General features: G+C 47.1%; 1 protein-coding gene across 2 annotated transcripts in view; it reads left to right on the forward strand.

Moving 5' to 3' along the window:
* Positions 1-21,828, forward strand: part of RTN1 (reticulon 1) — a 115,362-nt gene that overhangs the window by 53,203 nt on the left and 40,331 nt on the right. For both annotated transcript variants that reach the window (XM_058860028.1, XM_058860036.1), the window contains exons 2-3: positions 12,617-13,354; positions 16,463-17,245. In XM_058860028.1, coding sequence (XP_058716011.1) covers positions 12,617-13,354; positions 16,463-17,245 — 1,521 coding nt within the window. The remainder of the gene's footprint in view (positions 1-12,616; positions 13,355-16,462; positions 17,246-21,828) is intronic.

The following is a 21,828-nucleotide window of genomic DNA, read 5'->3' on the forward strand; positions in this document are numbered from 1 at the left end:
TGTCCTGCCCTCCACTGCTTGTGCCATCAGCATCTTCTGTGGCTTCTCTGCATCTTCCTGTTCTTGTCCTCCTAAACAGGGAAAACAAACCCCAGAAATGCCCAGCTTCTGTGCTAAAGGACCAGGTACAGACAAATCACGGGGGTCTCTTCTCCCTGCCCTGTCCATTCCTGCCAGGGGCTTTCTGTTTGACATTGCAGGTTTAGTGCATGAGCTCTTATTTGTATTATTTCTGTCCATGGGCTGCCTCTGGCCTCCTTTAGTGTCCTGCTGGGTGTTCAGTGGTGCTCAGGCTGCAGCACTGCACACACACCCTCACTCCTGAGCAGAGTGCACCTCATCCCTGAGCACAGAGTCATCCACTGAGGCATTTACACCACCCTGGCTGAGGTTTTTAATGTAATGGATGATTACCAGTATCTGATATTGCATGTAAAGACCTCACTCCTGGACATCTTAGCATCTTCATCCCCCTGTTATCACTTTATCCATCTGGCTGATATCCTGTATGTACGTTAGGAGTTGATTACCAGAGGGAACCAAATGTCAAAATTATAAGAGAAAATGAAGTTTCCCACACTCAGTATTTTTCCTCTGCTGCCTAAAGCCAATATTAGAGCCAAGAAGGCTATTAGATTTAATCTTTTAACACTTTTTTTTTTAAAGCACAAGCCAGGGGCTGGACATGACTGAGCAGTATGTGCTGGAAGCACCAAAATTCAACTGTCCTGGGCTGCAACAAAAGCAGTGTGGGCACTGGGTTGAAGAAGGAGATTCTGCTCCTCTGCTCTGCTGAGGCCCCACCTGGAAAGCTGCATCCAGCTGTGGAATCCTCAGCACAGGAAGGACATTGAACTGTTGGAGTGAGTCCAGAGGAGGCCACCAAGATGCTCCAAGGGCTGGAGCTGCTCTGCTCTGGAGACAGGCTGAGAGAGCTGGGGATGTTCAGTCTGAGGAAGAAAAGGTTCTGGGGTGACCTAATTGAAGCCCTTCAGTACCTAAAAGGGCTACAAGAGATCTGGAGAGGGGCTGTGTCCAAGAGCATGGACTGACAAAACTGAGGGGAAATGGCTTCTAATGACAGAGGGTGAAGTTAGATTGGAGATCAGGAGGGAATTCTTCCCTGGGAGGCTGGGGAGGCCCTGGCTCAGGGTGCCCAGAGAAGCTGTGGCTGCCCCTGGATCCCTGTCAGAGTTCCAGGCCAGGCTGGAGGGGTTTGGAGCAGCCTGGGATAGTGGAAGGTGTCCCTGCCCATGGCAGTGGGGTGGAACTGGATGATCTATAAGGTCTCTTCCAACCCATTCTATGATTTGAATGCTCTTCCAAATGCCCTCTGGCTCACTGACAGTGGTAGACTCTAAAAATGGGCCTTTCCCAGAGGAAAAACTGCTTCACTTGCCCTGAAGTTTTCTGGATCTCCTATCTCTTTGAAAACAGTGCAGAAAAACCTGCTTGCCATATTTTCATATTCTCTTTGGACATTTTTATCATTGTGGTGCAAACCTGTGGGTGAATCAGCAATATCTGCAGAGATGTCCTGTCCTGAACTTGTTCTGGAAGCTGCTTTCTCCTCAGCTGAAGTGGTGTACCTGGTGTATCTGCTGGGATGGAGAGGTCCTTGTTGGTCATCACAGATGCAATTCTGACTGTTGTGTGGCTGCTTTCCAAAAGTAGCTCATGCCAGAGCCTGAAGCAGGAGAACTGCCCTGGAGGTCATGTATTTACCCTGTCTCTTCAAGCAGGAGCACCTCCACTGATTGCATCTGAGAGCTCCTTCTGTAACTTGCAGTTGCTCAGGATCTGAAACTTTCCTGGGCTGCACAGGAAACTATTTCAGTGCCTTCTGCCTCCTCTAGTGCCAAGGTGGCATCAGGCTGGGAGTCTTGGATGTTCCACTGGGGGAAAGGACATTCTTTGGAGGCAAACAGACCTTCCTGTGACTGAAAAATCTAAGTTTTTTCATTGCAGCTTTTCCTAGAAATGCTGCAGCGGGTGAGGATGAGGCAGCAGCACTGCCAGCACATGGATGGGATGACAGGCAGAGCAATGCTGGCACCTGACCCAGCTCTGGTAAAGCTGCACCAGGTATCAGGACCTGTGTGATTATCCCCAGCCTTTCCCTCATGGAGCCAAACCCCAGCTGTGCTGCTGAGCACAGGGAAAGCTCCTGACAGGGAGGTTGGTCCTGATGCTGCAGCGGAGCTGCTGCCCCCCTCCTGCTTTAATAACACACCACAATTCCAGCAAATGGTTGGTTTGGATCGAGCCTGCTCTGCCACAGCCTCTAAAGCTTTCAGGAGTGCAGGCTCTGCTGTGCTTAACTCTGCAGAAAGCTGTGATTTAACCACCAACCTCGGCTGTGGGAGCTGGGTCCCCCTGTGAGGAGGAAAGGAGCAGAAGCATCTCCTGGGCTCTCAGGGAGGGTGACAGTCAAACTAACCTTGAAATCTTAATTATGTCTTAATTATGAGCACAGAGGTCAAAGTTTCTGGCTGCTTTCCTGAGTGGGTGAATAGTTTTGGTGTCATGTATTTACAGTAAAGAGAGGCAAGGACTCGTATCGGCTCTTCTGGAAGGTGGAGTAAAGGGTGGGATGGGTCTAAAAAATGTTCTCCAAGGGAATGAGATGTCTGGGGAGGATTTTCCTGTCTCTGCTTGGAGTGAATTCTTCTGTGACAGGAGAAGAGACACAGTGGCAGGTAAAGAAAGGAGAGACCTTGAAGGGAAGGACATTTCTAGCATTAGTTATAGCACACATGGTCCAATCCTCCTCAAGCAGAAGCTGGAGCCAGCAGGATGATGCTGATTTATGACTGCAGTGGCTCTGCCCCACATTCTGCACTACTTTGAGAGGTTTAACTCTTAATACACTTTTGAAAACTTTTTGATTGACTTTCAGGTGCATCCTTGGTGGCACCACCTTCTAGAAACAGAGAGAAATCATTTAATGTGCAAGGAAACCCCATTAGTGCTTGGATCAGAGTCTGCTGCCTCACCTGCCTCTTCAAAACGTCCCCATTTCTCCTTTTTTCTTCAAATATTTTCTGGTATTATATATTCTGTATCCTGCTCGATGCTCTATTTGGTCCTAATGTTTCTGCTGCTGCCTGTAAAGGTAGACACCAGGAGCCAGCACACCTGCTCCTCTGGCCTTTCTGGAGCAGTCATGTTGAGGTGGGAAAACCTTGGGTGGAAAGAGAGCTTGATGATGATTTTTGATATTTTTCTGTGTCTGCCTGCATCAGCCTGGCACTGCTGTGTCCTCTCTGACCTAGATTTCCCTGCTGTCCCCTGGGCATTAGATTTGATCCTGATTTATGGCCAGTAATGCCTTGTCTTCAGACTCTATTTGTTGGTTCCCAGGGCCTCGTACTTCCTTCCCTGGTGACAGTTTTATGCAGGTGTAGCTCTTGTACCTTTGGTGGAGTCACTCCTGATTTACCCCAGCCTGCAGTGCCTGACAGCTGGTTTTCTCCCTGAATTACTGTGCTTGACACATCACTGTAGGTGTTAGGCATTGTCACAAAATTAATTTTCCTCTCGAGAGCCCTCAGTGATTTCAGCTGAACCTCTCTGCAATTGTCACTCTGTCTCCCTGGAAGATTCATGCAGCTGGAGTGGCTTCAGCCTTGGGGGATGGGGAATCAAGTGCAAGACAGCCCTTTTTGCCTTTTCTCTCATTTTTTTATTCATGGCTTTCCATGCAATTCCCACGATTTGTTGTGGTCAGGGATAAGTGGCATAGAGAGAACCCAGCAGTCTCTCCAGATGTGTATCAAATTTGTACTAAAAATCTTCTTTTTCAGCAAAGCTCTTCTCCAGCACTGGGTTTTGCCTCCCTGTGGAAGATCCTGAAGTTGCAGGGCAGTGATTTCTCTCCCAGGTTTATCTCGGCATCAAAAGCAGTTGGCATTGGAATTTCTCCCTTTTCCAGGCTGGGTTGGAATCTGTAGCTCCATGACTGGGTGTTGACTTGGAGCAATCATGAAAAGCCAAATTTACAAGGAACTGGGACCCAGCAAAGGTGGGGCTGGATGGGCTGAAGGTGCCTGGGACAGGGCACTGCAGGGATGGAATCTGGCCAGGAGAGAAGGTGGTTCTGCAAGGGAGGTTGGAGAACAACCTGGTCTGCTCTAGGGTGAGCAGCTGAATTTCCTGAATCATGCTGGAAGTGGGATTTAGGTATTCTAAAGCTTAAAAGATGAATGAGGCTTAGCCAAACACATCCAGATTTTGTGAGGTGCTTTGGACTCTATTGCTCTAAAGGGAGTTGGGTCCCATTTCAGGTAATGGAAAAACATGATTTAGGTGCTAATTCACTTAGTGCTTGGAGTATTTTTGTCGTGGAGCTCAGTGAAGTTTTACCATTCCAGGGGAAATGCGACTACAGTGAAATAAGAAAGAATTAATCTTATAAGTGGGCTTTAATTATCCTCAGGAAATTGCATTTGAAGGTATTTTAGGTAGTATCATGGTGTCATTGAAACCTATCAACCAGTCATGTTACCATCACTGGAGTGAAAACCTTTTTACAAGAACTAGATTTTTGTTAACTCACTAAATGATATATATTTATTTTTATTTTTTTTTAATAATGCTGCATGTCTAGAACCATTTACAAATTTGTACACATTTCAAACCATTTGTGTGCTTTCTCAGGCTTTCTTTTATAATGCTCTATATTTTTCATGCTGTCCAGAGTACTGTGGAGGGCTGTCACAGATCTTATGCCAGGGTTTTACTGCCAGGTCAAATTGGAGCTCCCTGAGACCATTTATTGAAGCAGAAATCCCCAAGGGCATGTGGGGGTGGGGAGTGCTGAATCATTTTCGATGGGTTCGCTTTGCACACCCATGGTTGGCTTTGGAGCACCTGCTCAGCATCCCCTGCTGGATTCTGTGAGCCCTGGAGTCCTGGGGGTGCCCATGGGAGCTGAGGATATTCAACATCACCAAACCAAGCTCTGCTCCCCTGTATGACCTGGCTTGGTCTGGGGTGCACCATGACACCCACAGGGGCTACTCAGCAGCAGCAAAAAGATGGACCCTGGTGTCTTTTCAGAGGCACTCACAGGGAGAAAATAGCTGCTGTGGTGCAGCACCTGTGGCCAAAAAAAGGATGCTGCTAATAACCTGCTGGGATGGAGTGGACCTTCTTAACCTTATTAAGAGCTCAGCAGGGTTTCCTACACATCCCTGCCACAGATGAGGCTGTAGCACCCCACAGCAGAGCCAGGACCTGATCCAGGCCTGCCCAGCTGCTGGAAGAAACCAGAAGCTGTCTGGGGCAACAGGAAAATCCCCCAGGCAGGGCCTTGGGGAGAACCATAACGTGGTGATGACCTGCCCCCAGCTGCTGAGGGGAGTTTCTCAACCAGGCAAACTGATGCTCCCAAAAGTGTTAGAGCCTCTACTTGTTGGATGCTGAAAAGGATTTGTCCCCTGCTCCAGTCTCTATGCGTACAAGAAGGTGGGAAATTGATAAAGGTTGCTGATCCTCAGCAGCCAAGGTTTTTGGGGGTTGGGATCCCAGCTGACCCCCATCCCCCATACGTTTATCATGTGCAGGACTGAGATTGTGTATCCCTGCATCTGGAAGCTGCAATGCCTGTCTACAACAGACAGCTAAAGCTGTGGAAAAGTGATGCAACTCCAGCTGGGAGGCTGTAGTAACTCATATCCTCTGCAGAATGACTTGGAGGAGAGGTTTTACGTGCATCAAAGCTGATCATTAACTTGTTTGAATTTAGGACTCGCTTCCTTCTTGGGGGGGATGAATCAGAAGCCACTCCAATGAAATCAGTTGAGTAATCAGAGTGTCAGTAGGATTTAGCCTGTTTTTTCCACACTGTCCTCTTGCCCTCCTACCCGTGCAGGAGACAGCAGCTGCCTGGCAATGTTTGCTCTGGTTTCTGCAGGATCTGGAGGGGCAGGAGCAGTAACCTGCAGAGCTGGGGCACTGAGTCCCTCCTGTCCCCGGGAGCACAGGCACAGCTGCTGGGGACAGCGGGGAGCAGCATTCCCTCTGCTCTGTGCTTCCCCAGCACATTCGGGACCACTCAGAGAGCCACGGGGAGGAATCATGGAACTGGTTCCCTCCGAACCAGTTTTTACACCCGGTTTTTCCGTAGCATCTATTGTGCAAATGAATCCCCAAACGACTCTCGGGGTGTGGCAGTCCGTGCCTGCCAATGCGATTTCTGGGGATATATCTTTGTTGCAGACAAAGATTATGAGAGTTCTGGAGGAAAAAGTTGCCAACCTGAGAAGTGGGTTTGGGAATCCCGAGCTAAAACAAAGAGCACCATCTCCTGGCAGCTGGGAATAGCTGGCACCGCTTGCAGGGATGCTGCAGCTCTCCTGCGGGCTCTGTCTAGCCCAGAACATCTGGAGGTGGGACAGCTCAGGGCTGACAGCTGGCTCTGGCCACCGAGAAAAGCTAATCCAGGGCACCCTGGGAGCTGATCCAGTGGTGTTATCCACAGCACAGCGATGCCTCTGCCTGGTGTGAGAGCTCTCAGCCATTTGGGTTTCAAGCTCTACTCAAGCTGACACACAGTTGTTAAAGTACTTTGGAGTTTGGGTATTGAAGTGTTTGGGGTTAGAAAATTCACACAGAAGGGTCTTGCAGAACTGAGAGCATGACTCCCAAGTGGAACACAAATATCCCTGAGGGTGGAGGATTCTTTTGAAGCAGTGTATGATTCGGGTTGGGGTTGAGAGATGCCTCTGCCACTCGTGCAGGTTGCCCTTGCCACTGCCAGGAAGGCACCAGTCAAGGGCGTTCGGAAATCTGGAGCTTTCCTGAGGTTTGGGTTGAATTTGAAATCAAGCAGAGAGGGAAAAACAGCTTGGTCTGGATCCAAGAATATGGTGTGCTTTGAATTTGGAGACAGACTTGGGACTGCTGGTCTGTCTGGGTATGGTAAAGAGGAGTGGAAAAGTGATGTTGAACTGAACACCTGCATAAAGATGTGCATGGATACAGATGAGAATGCAGTAAGACACTGGGAGTTTTAGAAATGAAAGTAACTGAGTTGGGGAACTAAAAGGACACAATGAGACATCATGTATCAGGGTCAAAAACCAGGAAAAGGTCTTTCCCTTTTTTCCCCTCCTTTTTTAAGTGTGAGGAATAAAAAGAAGCCAAGGTCAAGCAAAGGCTTTTTACTAGTGGCTGATGACAAAGTTGTAAATTTGGTACAGAAAAAAAAGGCAGGACTGTTTAATAACTACTTTTGTTGTGCATTTGGAAGAAAGCAGGAAAGTGCATTTTCCTAATGGTCATGGCTGAGTGATAGAAATGAAATTATATCTCTAATTGGTTAATTGTTACAGGGATTGTTGAAATGGGACAAATCCTGGGTAGACATTGGAGAGAGCTGGGAAGACTCTGCTCCTGGGAGCTTTCATCCCTGCAGCACTGGGACAGCCAGTAATGACTCCTGAAGCTCAGTATCCAAAGCAAAAAGTCAGAGACAACTATTTAAAAGACTTACAGGAATTTGCTGGAAGCTGCTTGCTCCCACTATTCTGCTTTTGTCTGAAAAGGTCACTGAAACCTTGATTCCTCCTATTGCAACCAAAAGGATTTTGTCTTCTCTGCACCGCTCCAGGCTGTAAAAACTGCATCACCTAATTAAAGATTAGTTCTCCCCTCTCTTCTTCTGAAAAATTATTAATTTTGAGCAGATCAGTGACACACAATAAATACAGAACCTTGCATTGAGGGGTTGCCATCTGTTTTGGGGAACTGAAATTTCAGGTCACAGAAACATGGAATGGTTTGACTTGAAAGGGACCTTAAAGATCATCTTGTTCCAGCCCTCCTGCTATGGTCAGGGACACCTTCTGCTAGACCAGGTCCCTCAAATGTCTGTCTGTGCCAGTGAAGATCACCAGAGCTGCATGTGAAGCTTGATAGGCTAACATGAAATAAGGTTATTTTATTGAAACTTGGGCACAATATTCTGAAGTGATCCATTTTAATAAGGCCAAGAATTGTTGGGGGAAAAAAGAATTAGTTTTATTTAAATTAGCTCTTTTTCTTGGCTGTGATCCTCAGCTAACTTTTTGTTCCCTGTTCCAGTGTGGTGCAGCAGTGCAGCTTGCCTTGATCCAAATTGGTCTTCAGCTGCCTTTCTTAAATTAAGAGCTACTCTGCATGGAACCGATGATTTCTAAATTATTTCCTGTGTCAATTGCTAAATAGCTTTAAATCCAGTTCTGTAGGAGAGGATTTCTGGAGCATTCACTTATTCTGAGCAAACAAAACAGTCATTTTCCAATATTTATTTTTTTTTCCTTTGCAGTTGATGAAAACACATGTAACTTGCTGAGCATCTCAGCTGGGCTGGAGTGATTGAATCAGACCCATTACTTCTTAGCTGGTGGCAGGAAGTGAAATTATTTCCCGAGGGCTCGTGTTACGAGGGAGCACAACTGCTGCTCTCAGGAGCTGAATAGCTTTCCTTCACCTGAATTGGCAGGCAAGTTTTTGGGCAGTTTTGAGTGAAATCCAGATTAAAAAACCCCCAACCTTTGTAACAAGGGTAAATTCAGACCTGATACTGTCATCTGTTACCGGTGCTATTCAAGGCTTCTCCTTCCCACGGATATTGAACCAAATAAACTTAAAGTCAGAAAGGGCACTGCTTAATCACCAGGCTCTGAGTACACCATTCTTCAGCAAAAATCTGCTCAGCTATTATCAGTTTCCAAGTCTTTAATAACCAATCTAATAGCTGAGAGATTCACACTTCCCAAATGAGAGGCAGTTTCAGCAATGGCTTTAAATCAATCCCAGTGGAAATGGGGAGTTACATTAAATCCTATTAATTAGGCAATTTCATCTGGCTTCAGTGCTTTTGACTCGGCTGTCGCCTTGAGAGTTGGGATCCCCATATGTCCTGCTAATGTGAACCCTCCCTTTGCTCACATACCCTGCAGTTCTCTATCCTCCTCAACCCCAGTAGGAAATGCATTTCCTGGTTTCATTTTTATTTGAAAAAACAAAAAAGGTTTATGATGGGCAGTGATTCCATTCTAAATCAGCTCCTGTGTTCACATCTGCTTACAGCACCGAGTTTGTACTACTTGAAACTGTGATATTTGTGTCAGTGACTATTTCAGGGTTATTTTTCTTTCTGCTGAGGAATAACCTAAAGAATAGGTTGGTATTTTCTCAACCTCTCTTTATCACTGTGGCTCTCCTGCGAGCTGCTCCTGTTATGAAGCACCTGACAAAAGTGCATTAGAAACCCTTTCACTGCTCTATTGATCAGCATTGCAAAGAGCTGCAAATGCTTGTGCATCTGGCTCCCGTGTACTGTGGACAAAGCACAAATGGAAGCTGGGAACAGCACCTGTGAATATTGCTTTGGTGGTGGCTCCAATCTCCTTCCACTCTGTTTGTGCTCCCTCTCTCCTAGCAATAGTGGGGTGTTTGTAAGAATGGATTTTTGGCCTCTGATGGTGTTGTGACAGCTTATTCCTCACGAGCAGAAATTATTCCACAGCCGTCTTGAGCTGGTCCACAGCCACTCCGAGTCAGTGGGACTTTTCTAGTGAATTCAGTGGGCTTTGGATCAGGTCCAGGAAGCACTGAGGAAGCATTTAATGAAAGAGCAGCCCTGAAACCCTGTGATTTAGACAGCACTCACCCAGCACAAATAGTAAATTACAAACAGCAGATACTGGCAGCAACAGACATGAATAGTCTGTAGTCAGCAGTTCACAGTCTGGAATATGTTGGCGTAAACAATGCATCAGATAATTCCAGCTAACCAACACATTTGTGAAAATCCAAGCCTGTTTATGGATAGTTTTCAAAAAAGGCAAGTTCAGCAGGAAGAACACTTGCAAGGAATAAAACCATTCCCTTTCTGCTTACTGCTCATTTAGCAATGTGTTCTGGGTGTGAGCTGTCCTTGCAAGGCACTGGATCACCTCGGGTAGAACGTGGGTATTGGGCAGCCCAGTTTATCCCTTATTCTGCTTTGGTTTTGCTGTGGTTTTCCACTTAGGCTTTGTTCTCACATAGGTTTGCTGCTGGGACTGAGCTTTTCGGAGCAGTGAGGATGGGAGCTGCCTGCAGCAAGTTACAAAAGCATCTTGCAGCCCTGAGTGAGCTGGCAGGAAAATAGATGATGAAATTTGGAGTAGGTGAAGGTAAAGGTGTGTAGACAGAGAGGAGGGATATAAGCCCCAATTTCACATCTCCACAGTGACCCTCAGCACCCTGAGGCAAGAGCTTGCCTTGATGAGAAATGTTTCCATGGAAAGTTCTATGCAGTGCTACACAGCAGTGAGAACACCCAGCTGAAGGCTGGGAATGGCTGATTTCTCACCTGCTGGCTGCAGCACCCCTTGCTCTGTGCTCTCCTGTGGCAAAGGCTGCTACAAATCCCTGGCTGAGGGGATGGAGCTGCTGGCAGCATGGTGTGTGCAGGAGCAGATTAGCAGGGAGGATTTCTGGGGAGCAGCAGCACCCAAAGCCAGGGAGGGTGGGGACACAGGAGAGGTAGCTCTTGTTATAAGTGCATATTGTATTGTTAGCTTTTCACAAATATCATAATGAATATGTATAAGGTTAGAAAACTTTGTTGTACTAAAGTAGTTTCTTTTATTTCTGTTACTGATGAAATTTAGAAATAGTGGTATAATACATATATATGTTAGGCTATAACATTATATTAAAGCACAAACTACTTTTTGTTTATATAACACAGTTCTGTAACAACCCAGAGACTGAAAAGATAGTCAGAGACCCTCCCCTGCATTCTAAAGATTATCTTGTCCTCCAAGACCTCCAAGAGAAGGATTTATTATCGGAGGATGTAAAACCCAGTGGCACCAAGGAGATTGATCTACTGGGAAGGGGACAAGGTACAAACTAAACAAAGGAACATCAAAAAACTTAAGAAGAACATATGAATATGTATGAGAATTTATGGATATGTAGTAGGGTTCTGTTTTTAAGGGACAATCCTTTGTTAGTAAGGTGTGCTCTCTTGGCTGAATGCAGAGACACCCAGCCGTATCTGTATACTTCACTTTATTTTTATCTCTTAATTGTCTTTCTATTAAATGTTTAAATTCTATAAAAAATATGTGAACCTCATTTTTCACACACTGGAAAGCAAGCAGAGGCACTTTTGGGTTGCTTTTTTCCATACGCTACCGGGCCTCCCCTTGTAACAGGCAGGCCTTGTTGTTCCCAGCCTAGAGGTGATCCAGGAAAAAGAGATTACTTGTACTACATCACAACACTGAACAATACAGAAATATGATGAGGGAAATGATCACTCTGCCTTTGTGCAGGGCTTGGGGGGTGTGTGTGTGTCAAATCCAGTGAGGTTGTACAGTAAAATAAAGCTTTCAGCTACAACTCTGAAGTACTACAGGGCAGAAAATGCTGCTTCAGGGCTTGCTAAATGAACTGCACATGCCTGATGCATGGAGGGTTGTGGGGAAAAGCAGTTGTGGTGGTGTTTAGAGATGGTATCATTCTCTGTGTGTGAAGGAGGAAGGAAACACTCAAAAACAAGTAGCTCAGGAGCTTCTGCATGGACTTTTCCAGCTTCTGGCTTTGCAGCTGCAGCAATGTCCCTTTATTATGATGAAGTCTGCACTGTGTGTAGTTGCCCTGGCATGCATGGAGCAGGTCGGGAACCTCACATCCCTTGCAGGTGATGAGCAGAGGTCGGAGAAAGCCAGCCAGCCCCTGTGATGCTTCAGCACATGAGGGGTTAACAGGTTGCTCCCTCCCATAGGCACCAGCTCCTACAGACATCGGCTTTGTTCCTCCTCATCTCTCCCACCTCCCTCCTGGGGGATCTCGCTGTTCCATCATCGAGCTGTGCTTTGTATGAATGCTGCAGAGGAAGAGTGGCCGCTGTTTCTAATTTAATTAGCATCATCCCCAGGAGCTGAGAGCGTGGCAGAGAGGGATTTAGAGGCAGTGCATGAAAATGATGCATGGGTTTAACCACTTTCATGCCAGCACCATTGCTAGATGACACACAAAGGCTACAGCTTTCTCAACATGTGGACATCACTAAATGAGGGTGTCGAGTCTCTGCCTTGGTGTGTCACAAATTCAGGGTGGTTGCACTTAAGAGAAAATGTAATCTAAATCTGCTTGCCAACTTTCCCTCTCAATTTCTGTCCAGCAGAATTCTTTTCATAATAAAAAGTTTCCTTAGGATTAAATTCCTCCTGTTCTATGTACTTAAATACTGGTTTAGTATTGGATATTTATTTATTTTAAGGATATTGGATGCTGAGCCCCTGGGTTGGATTGTGAGGGATGTTGTGAGATTGCAATCACAGGAAGTTTTTACTGACAGGCTGGGCAAACATTGGCCAGGAATGGTTAGTTACTGTCAGGATCCTTACAGCAATTTGAAGATGGAACAGCAGCTGGAAGCCTTGTGTGACAGATGTGCCACTGTATTGCCCAAAGGTATAGAAACAGACAGTCCCCAAGAGCTTGCAAGCAAAGTCAAGTCTAGTTCCCAGACCAAATCTAAAATCAGTAGGGGTGAGTGTGGCTCTGCAGAAAGCATGCAGGAATTTGTGTCTTACTGTGCCTCCTTTTTGTGTGTTTGCTTCAGGTGTCACAGGCTCGTCACATCTCTTTGACTACGGCTCCACTGCCAATGGAGGGGACAACTCCTTCTACACCTCCCTGATCTCCGATGTCCACTACACCACCCCACGGGACTCCACCTATTTCACGGGCATCTACCAGCAGGAAAACACCCCCATTCCCTGCTCAGGCAGCACGGAGGGCTTTAATGCTCTGGGGCATCCTGTTCAAGATGTGACTGGGTTTGAGTCCCGTGGCTTGTTTAGCTCAGACTCGGGAATAGAGATGACTCCTGCAGAGTCTACTGAAGTCGACAAAACCTTAGCAGATCCCATGAAAGTAGAAGCTTACAAATACATGGACATGAGTAGATCAGAAGAAATAAAGTACCAAGGAAAACATGACTCTGACTCAGAAGATGAGAGCCCAGACCTTAGTGATAAGTACCGGGGAACACCCGCAGGGTCCAGCCATGTCGCTGAACCTCCGCGGACGCCTTCAGAGAGCACAAAGGCAGCCAAGGAACAAGACCTGCTGGAAGACAGAAAGTCTGGGGGTCAGCACAGTCCCTCTGTGGCTACAACCCCCATCAAGATCACACTCACTGAGACAGAAAGCACCAAGGAATCTGCCAGCAAAGAGCCGAGCCCGACTCAGCCGGACACCGGCCTGAAGCCGAGCCATGAGGTGGTGCCAACGGTGACGGTGTCGGAGCCGGAGGATGACAGCCCAGGATCCGTCACACCACCCTCCTCTGGCACAGGTAATGCTGGTGTTGGTGCAGGGCACTGAGGGTTTTGCCATTCAAGAAGGGATTGCAATTGTACCCTGCACAGTGGAGAATTACCATGGATTTTGGGGGTGAGTGGAATGGGGTGTGAGAGGGCATTGCCAAGTCTCCGTGGCTGGAGGTGTTTGTGCTCTGCTCTGGCACCAGTTTGTGTAGCCAGAGGGAAAGGGGGAGGCAAACTGTGCTCCCCATCACAACACACTGCTCGGGATGGGCTGCCCTTGCTGCTCCTGTGGAAAGGGATCCAGGCCTGCTGAGCCCAGTCCTCAGGGATCTCTCCTGGAGGGGAAGCAATGTGCCTGTGGCCATCACTGGGGTAACTTCATCTAAGCCATGGCTTGAGCTGGATCCTCTTGGTTTGGGGGTCTCTTGGTCCCCCTGATCTCTTGCTCTGCCCTAATTCCCCAAGAAAAATGAGGTGTATGGGATCAGGGCAATGCAACTGACTGAGTTCATATTATTAAAATTTTAATGGCTGGCTTAACATCTCTTTGCTCCTGCAGAAAATAAGGTTAAATTGTTAAAAATCAGTGCTGTTTTCATGCCAAAGTGCTGCTTTTATAAAGTGCTGAGGAGGGAAATGCTGTCACCTCATTTACAAAGGGGCCTGGAGGGACAAAGGGCCAGTCTTTCTAAAAGACTCCTGCTTTCTATTGGAGAGCACCAAAATCCTGTGTTTATATGTTTTCTTATTGTCTGATTACTGTGGTAGTACATAATATCTATTCCTCATTTTCTCTACTATACACTGCCAAAGTATGAAAGCAGCAGAGTGCTTTGAAAAGGGATAAAATTCTGTGGCAGGAAACAGAGTTTTTTAGACTGAAAATTAAATTTCATTTGGATCAAAATCCTTTAATGGTGAACATTTGACAAAGAACATCCCCAAGCTGAAACTTCAATTGCTTCAATTTCATTTTGAAGAGTTTAAAAAAAAGTAGAATTTCCTTAAAATGGCAGTCTGACACCCACACTAATACCTCCCCTTGGAGAAATATTTGGTTCCTACAGAAAAGTGAGGGAGCATTTGTGCATTTCCACATAGGAAAAGGAGATAGAGTCCACCACAGCTCTGAATTTATTCTGCCTGCACCAGCCAGAAACTTTAATGAATAGACTTTAGAGCCACATTTTTCTTCTTTTATTTGACTGAGTGAAATCACACACTGCTTCCAAGACATGCCACTGTTCATCGATTTACACTTTTTGCTACAAGGTAATTAAGGATTTCAGGCACTGTTACTTATTCAGTCCCAGTGGCTGTTCAAGGCTGCCTTGGGGATACTCCATATCTGTATCCCATCAAAACTTCTTATCCATCGCATTAGGCAAAGAAGAAGGCATTTCCTTCTAGAGGCTGGCTCACAAGGGGTGTTTTCTCTGGATTTCCCCCCTTTCCTGTAGCTGGGAATGTTCCATTCCCAGACCCCACATTCATAAGTGATGAAGAAATTTAAAACCTGCCCTTGCTATTCCCACGCAGTGACCCAGCTAAGTCGTGGCTCCTAGATACCCCTCAAGCATTCTGGCAAAGCTGCCAGTCACCTCCTGCTTGGGCCAAGACTTTTTGAAAACATTTTGCTTTTAATCTCTGGCCCTCATCTTTCTGGGTAAGGAAGACATGGTCTGTCTCTGTGCTGGCGCTGAAAGGCCGTGGGTATTTATCCGCCTCCCAGTGCCAGAGGTAAATGTGACACCCTGCTGCTGGCCACAAAGGAGTGTTTTATTCACAAGGTGAATGCCAGGGCTGGGAGTTACACACTGCCAGCACAGGGAGGAGCGGGCTGAAGCCCAGGGACAGCGCGTTGCTGTGCTACGAGGGCTGGAAGTCACATGCCTGTTTGGATTCGTGCCGGATTCTGTCCTGGCTCAGGGAGAAGATGCTCACATGCGGTGATGCAGGAGAGCAGCGCAGCTTCCTGCAGCCAGAGGAGGATGCACAAGCTCCCAGTGCAGCAGAAAATTCCAGATAGGAGTGCATTGTAACAGTGCCAGCACCTTAATCCTGCCTGCTGCCACAATCTGGGGTGCAGAAGAACTTTCTTGTGTCATCTGCAACCACAGAGCTAGAAACCTTCCTCCACTCCACTGTGGATACTCCAGCCCCGTGGATACCTGCAGGCACTGTCCTGTCATGGAGCTCTTCAGCAGCATCTGCTGCAGGAAACTTGGGGATTTATTTTCCTGGCGACTTCCTTGATGCCTTGCAACTTGCAATACCACTTAACAACCCCATCACATTAATAGTGATTTTAAATTAGGGAATGAACGCTCAGGATTCCAGAGGACAAATTTCCATGATGGCTGCTTCAGTGTGACTGGGAATTTGCAGTCAGAAAACGCAGACTAGGTTGTTAATTGTTTTGTTTTGTTTTGTTTCAAATTTTGGGTGACGAGACAGTCATTATTTTTCTTCATATAGTTCATGGTGATGTTAAGCATTACAGTAGAAAAAATTGGTTTCATTCTTGGACCCAAGTGAGCTAAAAGCAAACAGAGAGAATTCACCACCCACACCCTGAAAAAAAAAATAACCCCCAAATTAATTAAAAATTAAAAAATTAATTAAAAATAAAAAATAAAAGTTTCTGATCTTAAATTTTCCACACCTGAAGGTTGAAGCTTGGCAAAACTGCAGGTAACTACACATGGGTTGCTAGGATCAGCAGAACCCATGAGCCCCATGTGTGTATTTGTCCCCAGAATAGATGAGCATCTCTTGGTGACAGTCTGATGCTGTCATGTGCATCCTGAGCCCATGTTCCTCTTGACTGAAGATTTTCCTGGTGAAAATCACGTTGCTGAGCCACTGGTAAAGCAGTGACCAGCATTGCCTTGTACCTCAGCTTTTTCTTCAGTAAGTGATGCTTCTTTTATAAGGAGTACCTGCATGGCAAATGCTGTATAAGATCAAGCTGTTATTCCTGTTAGTCATTCTAGCCTGGGAGACTTTGTGCCTGTGCTCCCAGCCAGGCTAGAGGGCTACATGCTGCTGTGAAATCTATTGTGTTTGATCCCTAAATTACTAGAAAATAAGATTAATAAATATTTTTTTAATTTTTTTTTTCTCCTGTATGACAGAACCGTCCGGCTCAGAGTCTCAGGGCAAAGGCAGCCTGTCGGAGGACGAACTCATCAGTGCCATCAAGGAAGCAAAGAGCTTTTCCTTCGAGCCCCCGGAGGCTCAGCGGCCGCCGGCAGCTCCGGCGGAGAAGAGGGAGCAGCGAGCCAAGCCCGGCCGCGCCGCCGCCTCCTCGCACGCCGACAACGAAGCCAGCAGCGCCGAGTCCGGCGACTCGGAGATCGAGCTGGTCTCGGAGGACCCCCTGGCTGCCGAGGAGGTGCTGCACTCCAACTACATGACCTTCAGCCACATCGGGGGGCCGCCTCCGTCGCCCGCATCTCCCTCCATCCAGTACAGCATCCTGCGGGAGGAGCGGGAGGCGGAGCTCGACAGCGAGCTCATCATCGAGTCCTGCGACGCCTCCTCGGCCTCCGAGGAGAGCCCCAAGAGGGAGCAGGACTCCCCTCTGATGAAGCCCAAGGTCATGGACATTATCAAGGAGGAGAACAACTCGCGCACCGACGCCTCCGACTACGAGGCCAATAAAATGACGGAGAGCAGGATGAACAGGGAAAACCTGGCAGAGTCCTCGTCCTACCTGAAAAGCTCCTTTGTTGCACCAAAAATAGGCGCTGAGCCCCCGACCTCTGCCGTCAGCACCGAGGAGCTGAAAGAAAGAGTAATCCTGAAGAAACCCATTGAAGAAACTGTTGTTAACCAAAGTAAAGTGTCTTCCAAGGACTTTGGCAAAAAAAGTCCTTTGGCCTCGTTCCTACTGCCGTTTTTAAATAAGCAGAAAGGTAAATGCAGATGTTCTGTCGGTTTTTGTAGCGCTGCTGAGAGCAGGGGGAGGGAGGGAGAAGTGCCTGTTCCTTGCAGGGGAGATGTCTGAAGTGCAGAGCAGGGGGAGCTGCTGGCACAGGATACCCTCAGGTGGAAGCTGGGCATGCCTGTGACATTCCACACACTATCACTGACCTGCCCATCCTCAAAATAAATACCAGCAACAATAATTTTTAGGCTTAAGCGTAGATACAGGATGGTGCAAGGACCCCAGCACCATAAGGCTGATTTGTGCATCTGGAGGACAAAGAGCAGCAAATGAACGTCTAACCTGTTAAATACTTCTTGCCTTGTCCAAGGGCAGGGGTGCAATCAGGGATGTGGTCCTGCACCTCTCAGAAGTGTAAGGATAAAGATTTTCAGGATGCATTTATGAAAAAAAATTAAAAAGAGAACGTTTTGGAGGGGGGGAAGAAGAGTTGGTTTTGGTGAGTCTGGGTGTTTCTGGAAGTGTTGAAGGCCAGGTTTGATGGGGCTTTGAGCAATCTGGTCCAGTAGCAGGTGTGTGGATCTCTGTCTGTGGATGTGGGGTTGGAACTGTGTAATATTTAAGGCCACTTCCAGCCCAAACCAGTCAGTGATACTGAAGTTTAAACAAATCTCTCTCATGGTGGCTGACACCCTTCATTCTTAATAATGAGGATGATTCCAGTGCAGGGAAGTGGGTGGCTCATCCCAGCTCTGCAGGACTTAGGGGACATCCTGTGTGCTCCTCTGGGATCCCCTTCCTTTACCCAGCAGTGTGAGGAGGAAGGGTAAGACACTTCTAGGTGAGCTTGTCTCCCCACAGGATTCCTTCAAGGCAGTGCAGGACCAGCTGTGTCCAGGCTGGCTGTGCCAGGCACTGTGGTCTAACAGGACCCACCAAACTTTTGGAGACAACTCCAGGTTTTAGTCTGAGCTGAACCCTGAGGATCAAGGTCATGTGGTCACTGCACTGCTGGGGTCCCTATAGCCTCTAGGGGGCTTGGGTCACAAACCACACACAAAAAAGTTATTCTTTACAAGATGCCAGCTTTAAGTAGCATTTTGTGTGCCCTGGCTTTGTAGGCTGGTGTGGGAGGGAGGGACTCTGGCACTGCCCCACACCTGCCCTGCTGCCCCTCTGCCATCCCCCTGCCTGGGCTGGAAGTGCCCACATCTCTTGTCAGATGTGTTTTTGGAGCTCAAAGAACTGCTGCTTCCCTGCAAACAGCTGGATAGAGATTGGAGGAGGGTAAGAATCCCCCTCACCCTACTTAAAGAGCATTTTTCTCTGTCCATATTTGTGCAGGCATGTCCCACATGATGGCCCAGAGATGAGGCAGGTATGTGTGAGTGGCACACTTAAAACCCATTTCCTGTGTGCTGTGAATCCAAGTGTTTCTGGCCAGGAAACAGCCTGAACTTGTGCTGAGATCTGCAGCACAAACAAAATATGTTAATACTGATTCTGGGTGGTAATGCACTAATGACATTAATAGTCTGAATAAGAAACATGATTATTGCTTGTAAGTGTGTTTTCCTGGCAGACTCTCAGAGCTCCCAATGCCATGCTGTGAATCTCATCTCCCTCACAAACAGTCTGAGCTCAAACCATCTCTTTCCCTCTTACCCAATTCCCATTTTTCAGGACTAGACAAGCCTCTGCCACAAATCCTACAAGTTGTAGGTCTGATTAAATTAACATTAAACACTGCTCCTTCAGTTTAGCACTGGGTCTCTGCAATCCCAGTGTGTGTGTGTGTGTTCTGGACAGAACAATAACAATTTGGTCTTGGAATTTGGAAAATAGTTGGGGACTGTCATGTGGACAGCTAGTGTTCTGTCCCTCTGTTTTGAGGTTTCAGGATCTGTTACAATTTTTAGTACCCCTCAATCATATTCAGATTTTTTTGGCCTAAGTTTCATGACTTCCTTTATTTCTGTCATTGCCTAAAGTGATGCTCACATTCCTGTTCTCATATGGTGGTCAGAGAAAATCCCTGTGTACGTGAGGAGACTTTGCCCCTGTACCCCTGTTTCCTTTCTTTATTTCCCTAGGACAGCAGAGGCAGGAACTTTTCCTCACAAGACAGCTAATTATTGCTTGGTGGTGCAAAGAGGACTAATTCAGTATGTGCTTTTTTGCTCTCAAGACACCCTGGTGCCTAAGGCAAGGAAAACAAAAACATAGAGCCTCTTGAGAGTACTGTTGGTAAAACTTGTGTACCTTTTTTTAAAGCTTATTTCTAGATATGTGGAGGTGGGTTCAAGATAAGAAAGCCTGGATGATGGCAGGATTCAGTTTACAATGCCTTCTAGTCATGGGTGTGTTGCTATATTTGGGAAATATTTAAATTGTTATGTTAAATGTGGTATATGGGGCTCTCCTTCTCTCCTGGGAAGGGATAGCTGGTCCCTCACCGGGAGAATCCACATGAAACCCACAGGAAATCCACATGAAAGCCAGCACTTTATCAATTCTCAGAGGTGAGCTGAGGGATGTGTTAACCGGCTTGGTGGAACCAGAGCATTCCCATGGGTCCAAGACACATTGTCTGGCAGGGAAATGATGTGGCAGAGCATGACTTTCTCAGGCACTGCTTTCATGGCACCAGCCTGAGGTCTTGGCAGAGCTTGACATCGCAGCATCACATTTGTACATTGTGCCAACTCAGAGGCACCTGGCAGGCATTTGGCACGGGCCACACTCAGCCAAAGTGACAAAAACAGGGGGAGAAGTGGCAGTGACACACAACAGAGGTGCAGCAGAGTGATGTCACCCAAAGCAGGAACAGTCATCATTTACTAATTAGAAGAATTATCTTAGTCATAGTTATGTATCATTAAGAGAGTACTAACAAGATGCAACTATTTGTTAAATACAGAAATCAGAAAAACCTTGATTGTTTCTTATTACTTGCTTATTCCACAAGATAAAATGAAGCTGTTCAGCACACCTGCCTGTGTTTTTGACACCCTGCTGTAGATCTTTCTGTGGGCCTTGGCCAGCTCATAGCCAGGTGTATGTAATTTAAAACCAGTCCCCCATCAGTTTCAATGTAAACCTTAACTATTTCACAGTGTGGTACTGCAATCCCAGCAGGTCTTTTTTCACCCCTATCCATGGCATTGATGTATTTTACATTGCTCATCAGAAGAGCTTGCTCTGAGCTGGCGAGACAAAAATTGATTTTAGGTGCAGGAAAGGCATTGAAAGGCTGTGCAAAGGAAAAGCCCAGCATTCAACCTGACCCCAGGAACAGCCTTTCTGGTTGTGTTGTTGCCAGCCTGTGGGCTCTGGTGTGTCTGCTGGGCGTGCAGACACCACAGCCATCCCCCTGAATAACAAGGTGGAGCACAGCAGTTGCATGCGTGGTTTGCACAGTGATGTCTGCTTAACATCTATTGCCATCCAGTGGCAATAGCAAAAATGGGCAGTGACTTCCCACCTCCATTTTACTGGAGCTGTCAGGATTTGATGGAGTGGAGCCCTTCCCACGCTGTTGATCACCAAGCAGCCTCTCCCTGCATGGTCTGGATGATGGCTTTGCTTGATGCACCCCTCGGGCTTTGGCCAGAGTTGTGCAGTTGCTCCCTGTGTTGGTGCTGCCAACTCCTCCTGCAGAGCACCGAGGGGAGGGCAGAGCTGCAGCCAAGCAGCTGCTGTTTGCCTGTCGCTGCCCTCACATCACTCCTGGCATCTCCTCCCAGGGGTGGGCACAGCCCTTACACAACAGGGCTTGGAGCATATCTGACTGTGGCGCTGCAGAAACTGGGCTGCCAGCTCAGTTTCTTCTTCCTTTTTATTCTTTTTTTTTTAATTGTTATGTGCTGGACTTGCACATGGCTTGGGCATACAGGGAATTTCAGAAAAGACCTGCTGTTCTGGAAACATGAATCCTTTGGCCCAGGGCATTTTACAAGAAGCCCAAAAGAAGCCTGGATCAATGCAAGCTGAGAAGGAGTTCTTTGGCCGAGTCCTTTCCTGTCTTGTCTTGTGGTGCCTTTTGGCCACTCTCTGCCAGGATGGCCTGGCTTACCTTGTGCTGGTGTCCCACAGCCTGAGGACCTGGTCCTGGGAGGAGATCTCCCTTATGCTGGAGGATCATGTCTCTCCCCAGCCCCTCCTTCAGTGACAGTATTAAAAGATTCCTTCTTCTTGATCCATTTAATGAAATATGCAGCAGCCTGTCACCTTTCAGATCAGATGCCTGACCTCGGGATGGAAAAGAGATGTGGACATTTATAGTAATGGTTATTTCAATTTTCTTTTTGCTTTATGGCAGAATTTCACTTAAGAAAAGCCCAGGCCTGGGGCTGTGGGCTGTCACTCACAGGTTAGATGACACAATGGGCAGGACCCAGGCTCCAGGCAGGATCCTGCTGGACACACAGTCAAATAAAATTAATAGTTTCAAGTACACTATTCTGCAGCATAGTCCTGTGCCAACCTGCCATGAAGCATCTTGATTTTGATGCCTTATGAAAAACTTTCACAGCACTACTCCAGTCAGTCCCCTGCAAATATAGGTCTTTGCCACACACCCTTGGTGGCTGCTGTGCCTCTAAGCACCCA

The sequence above is a fragment of the Poecile atricapillus genome, chromosome 1 (assembly GCF_030490865.1).
Source record: "Poecile atricapillus isolate bPoeAtr1 chromosome 1, bPoeAtr1.hap1, whole genome shotgun sequence".
In the NCBI taxonomy this organism is placed as follows: domain Eukaryota; kingdom Metazoa; phylum Chordata; class Aves; order Passeriformes; family Paridae; genus Poecile; species Poecile atricapillus.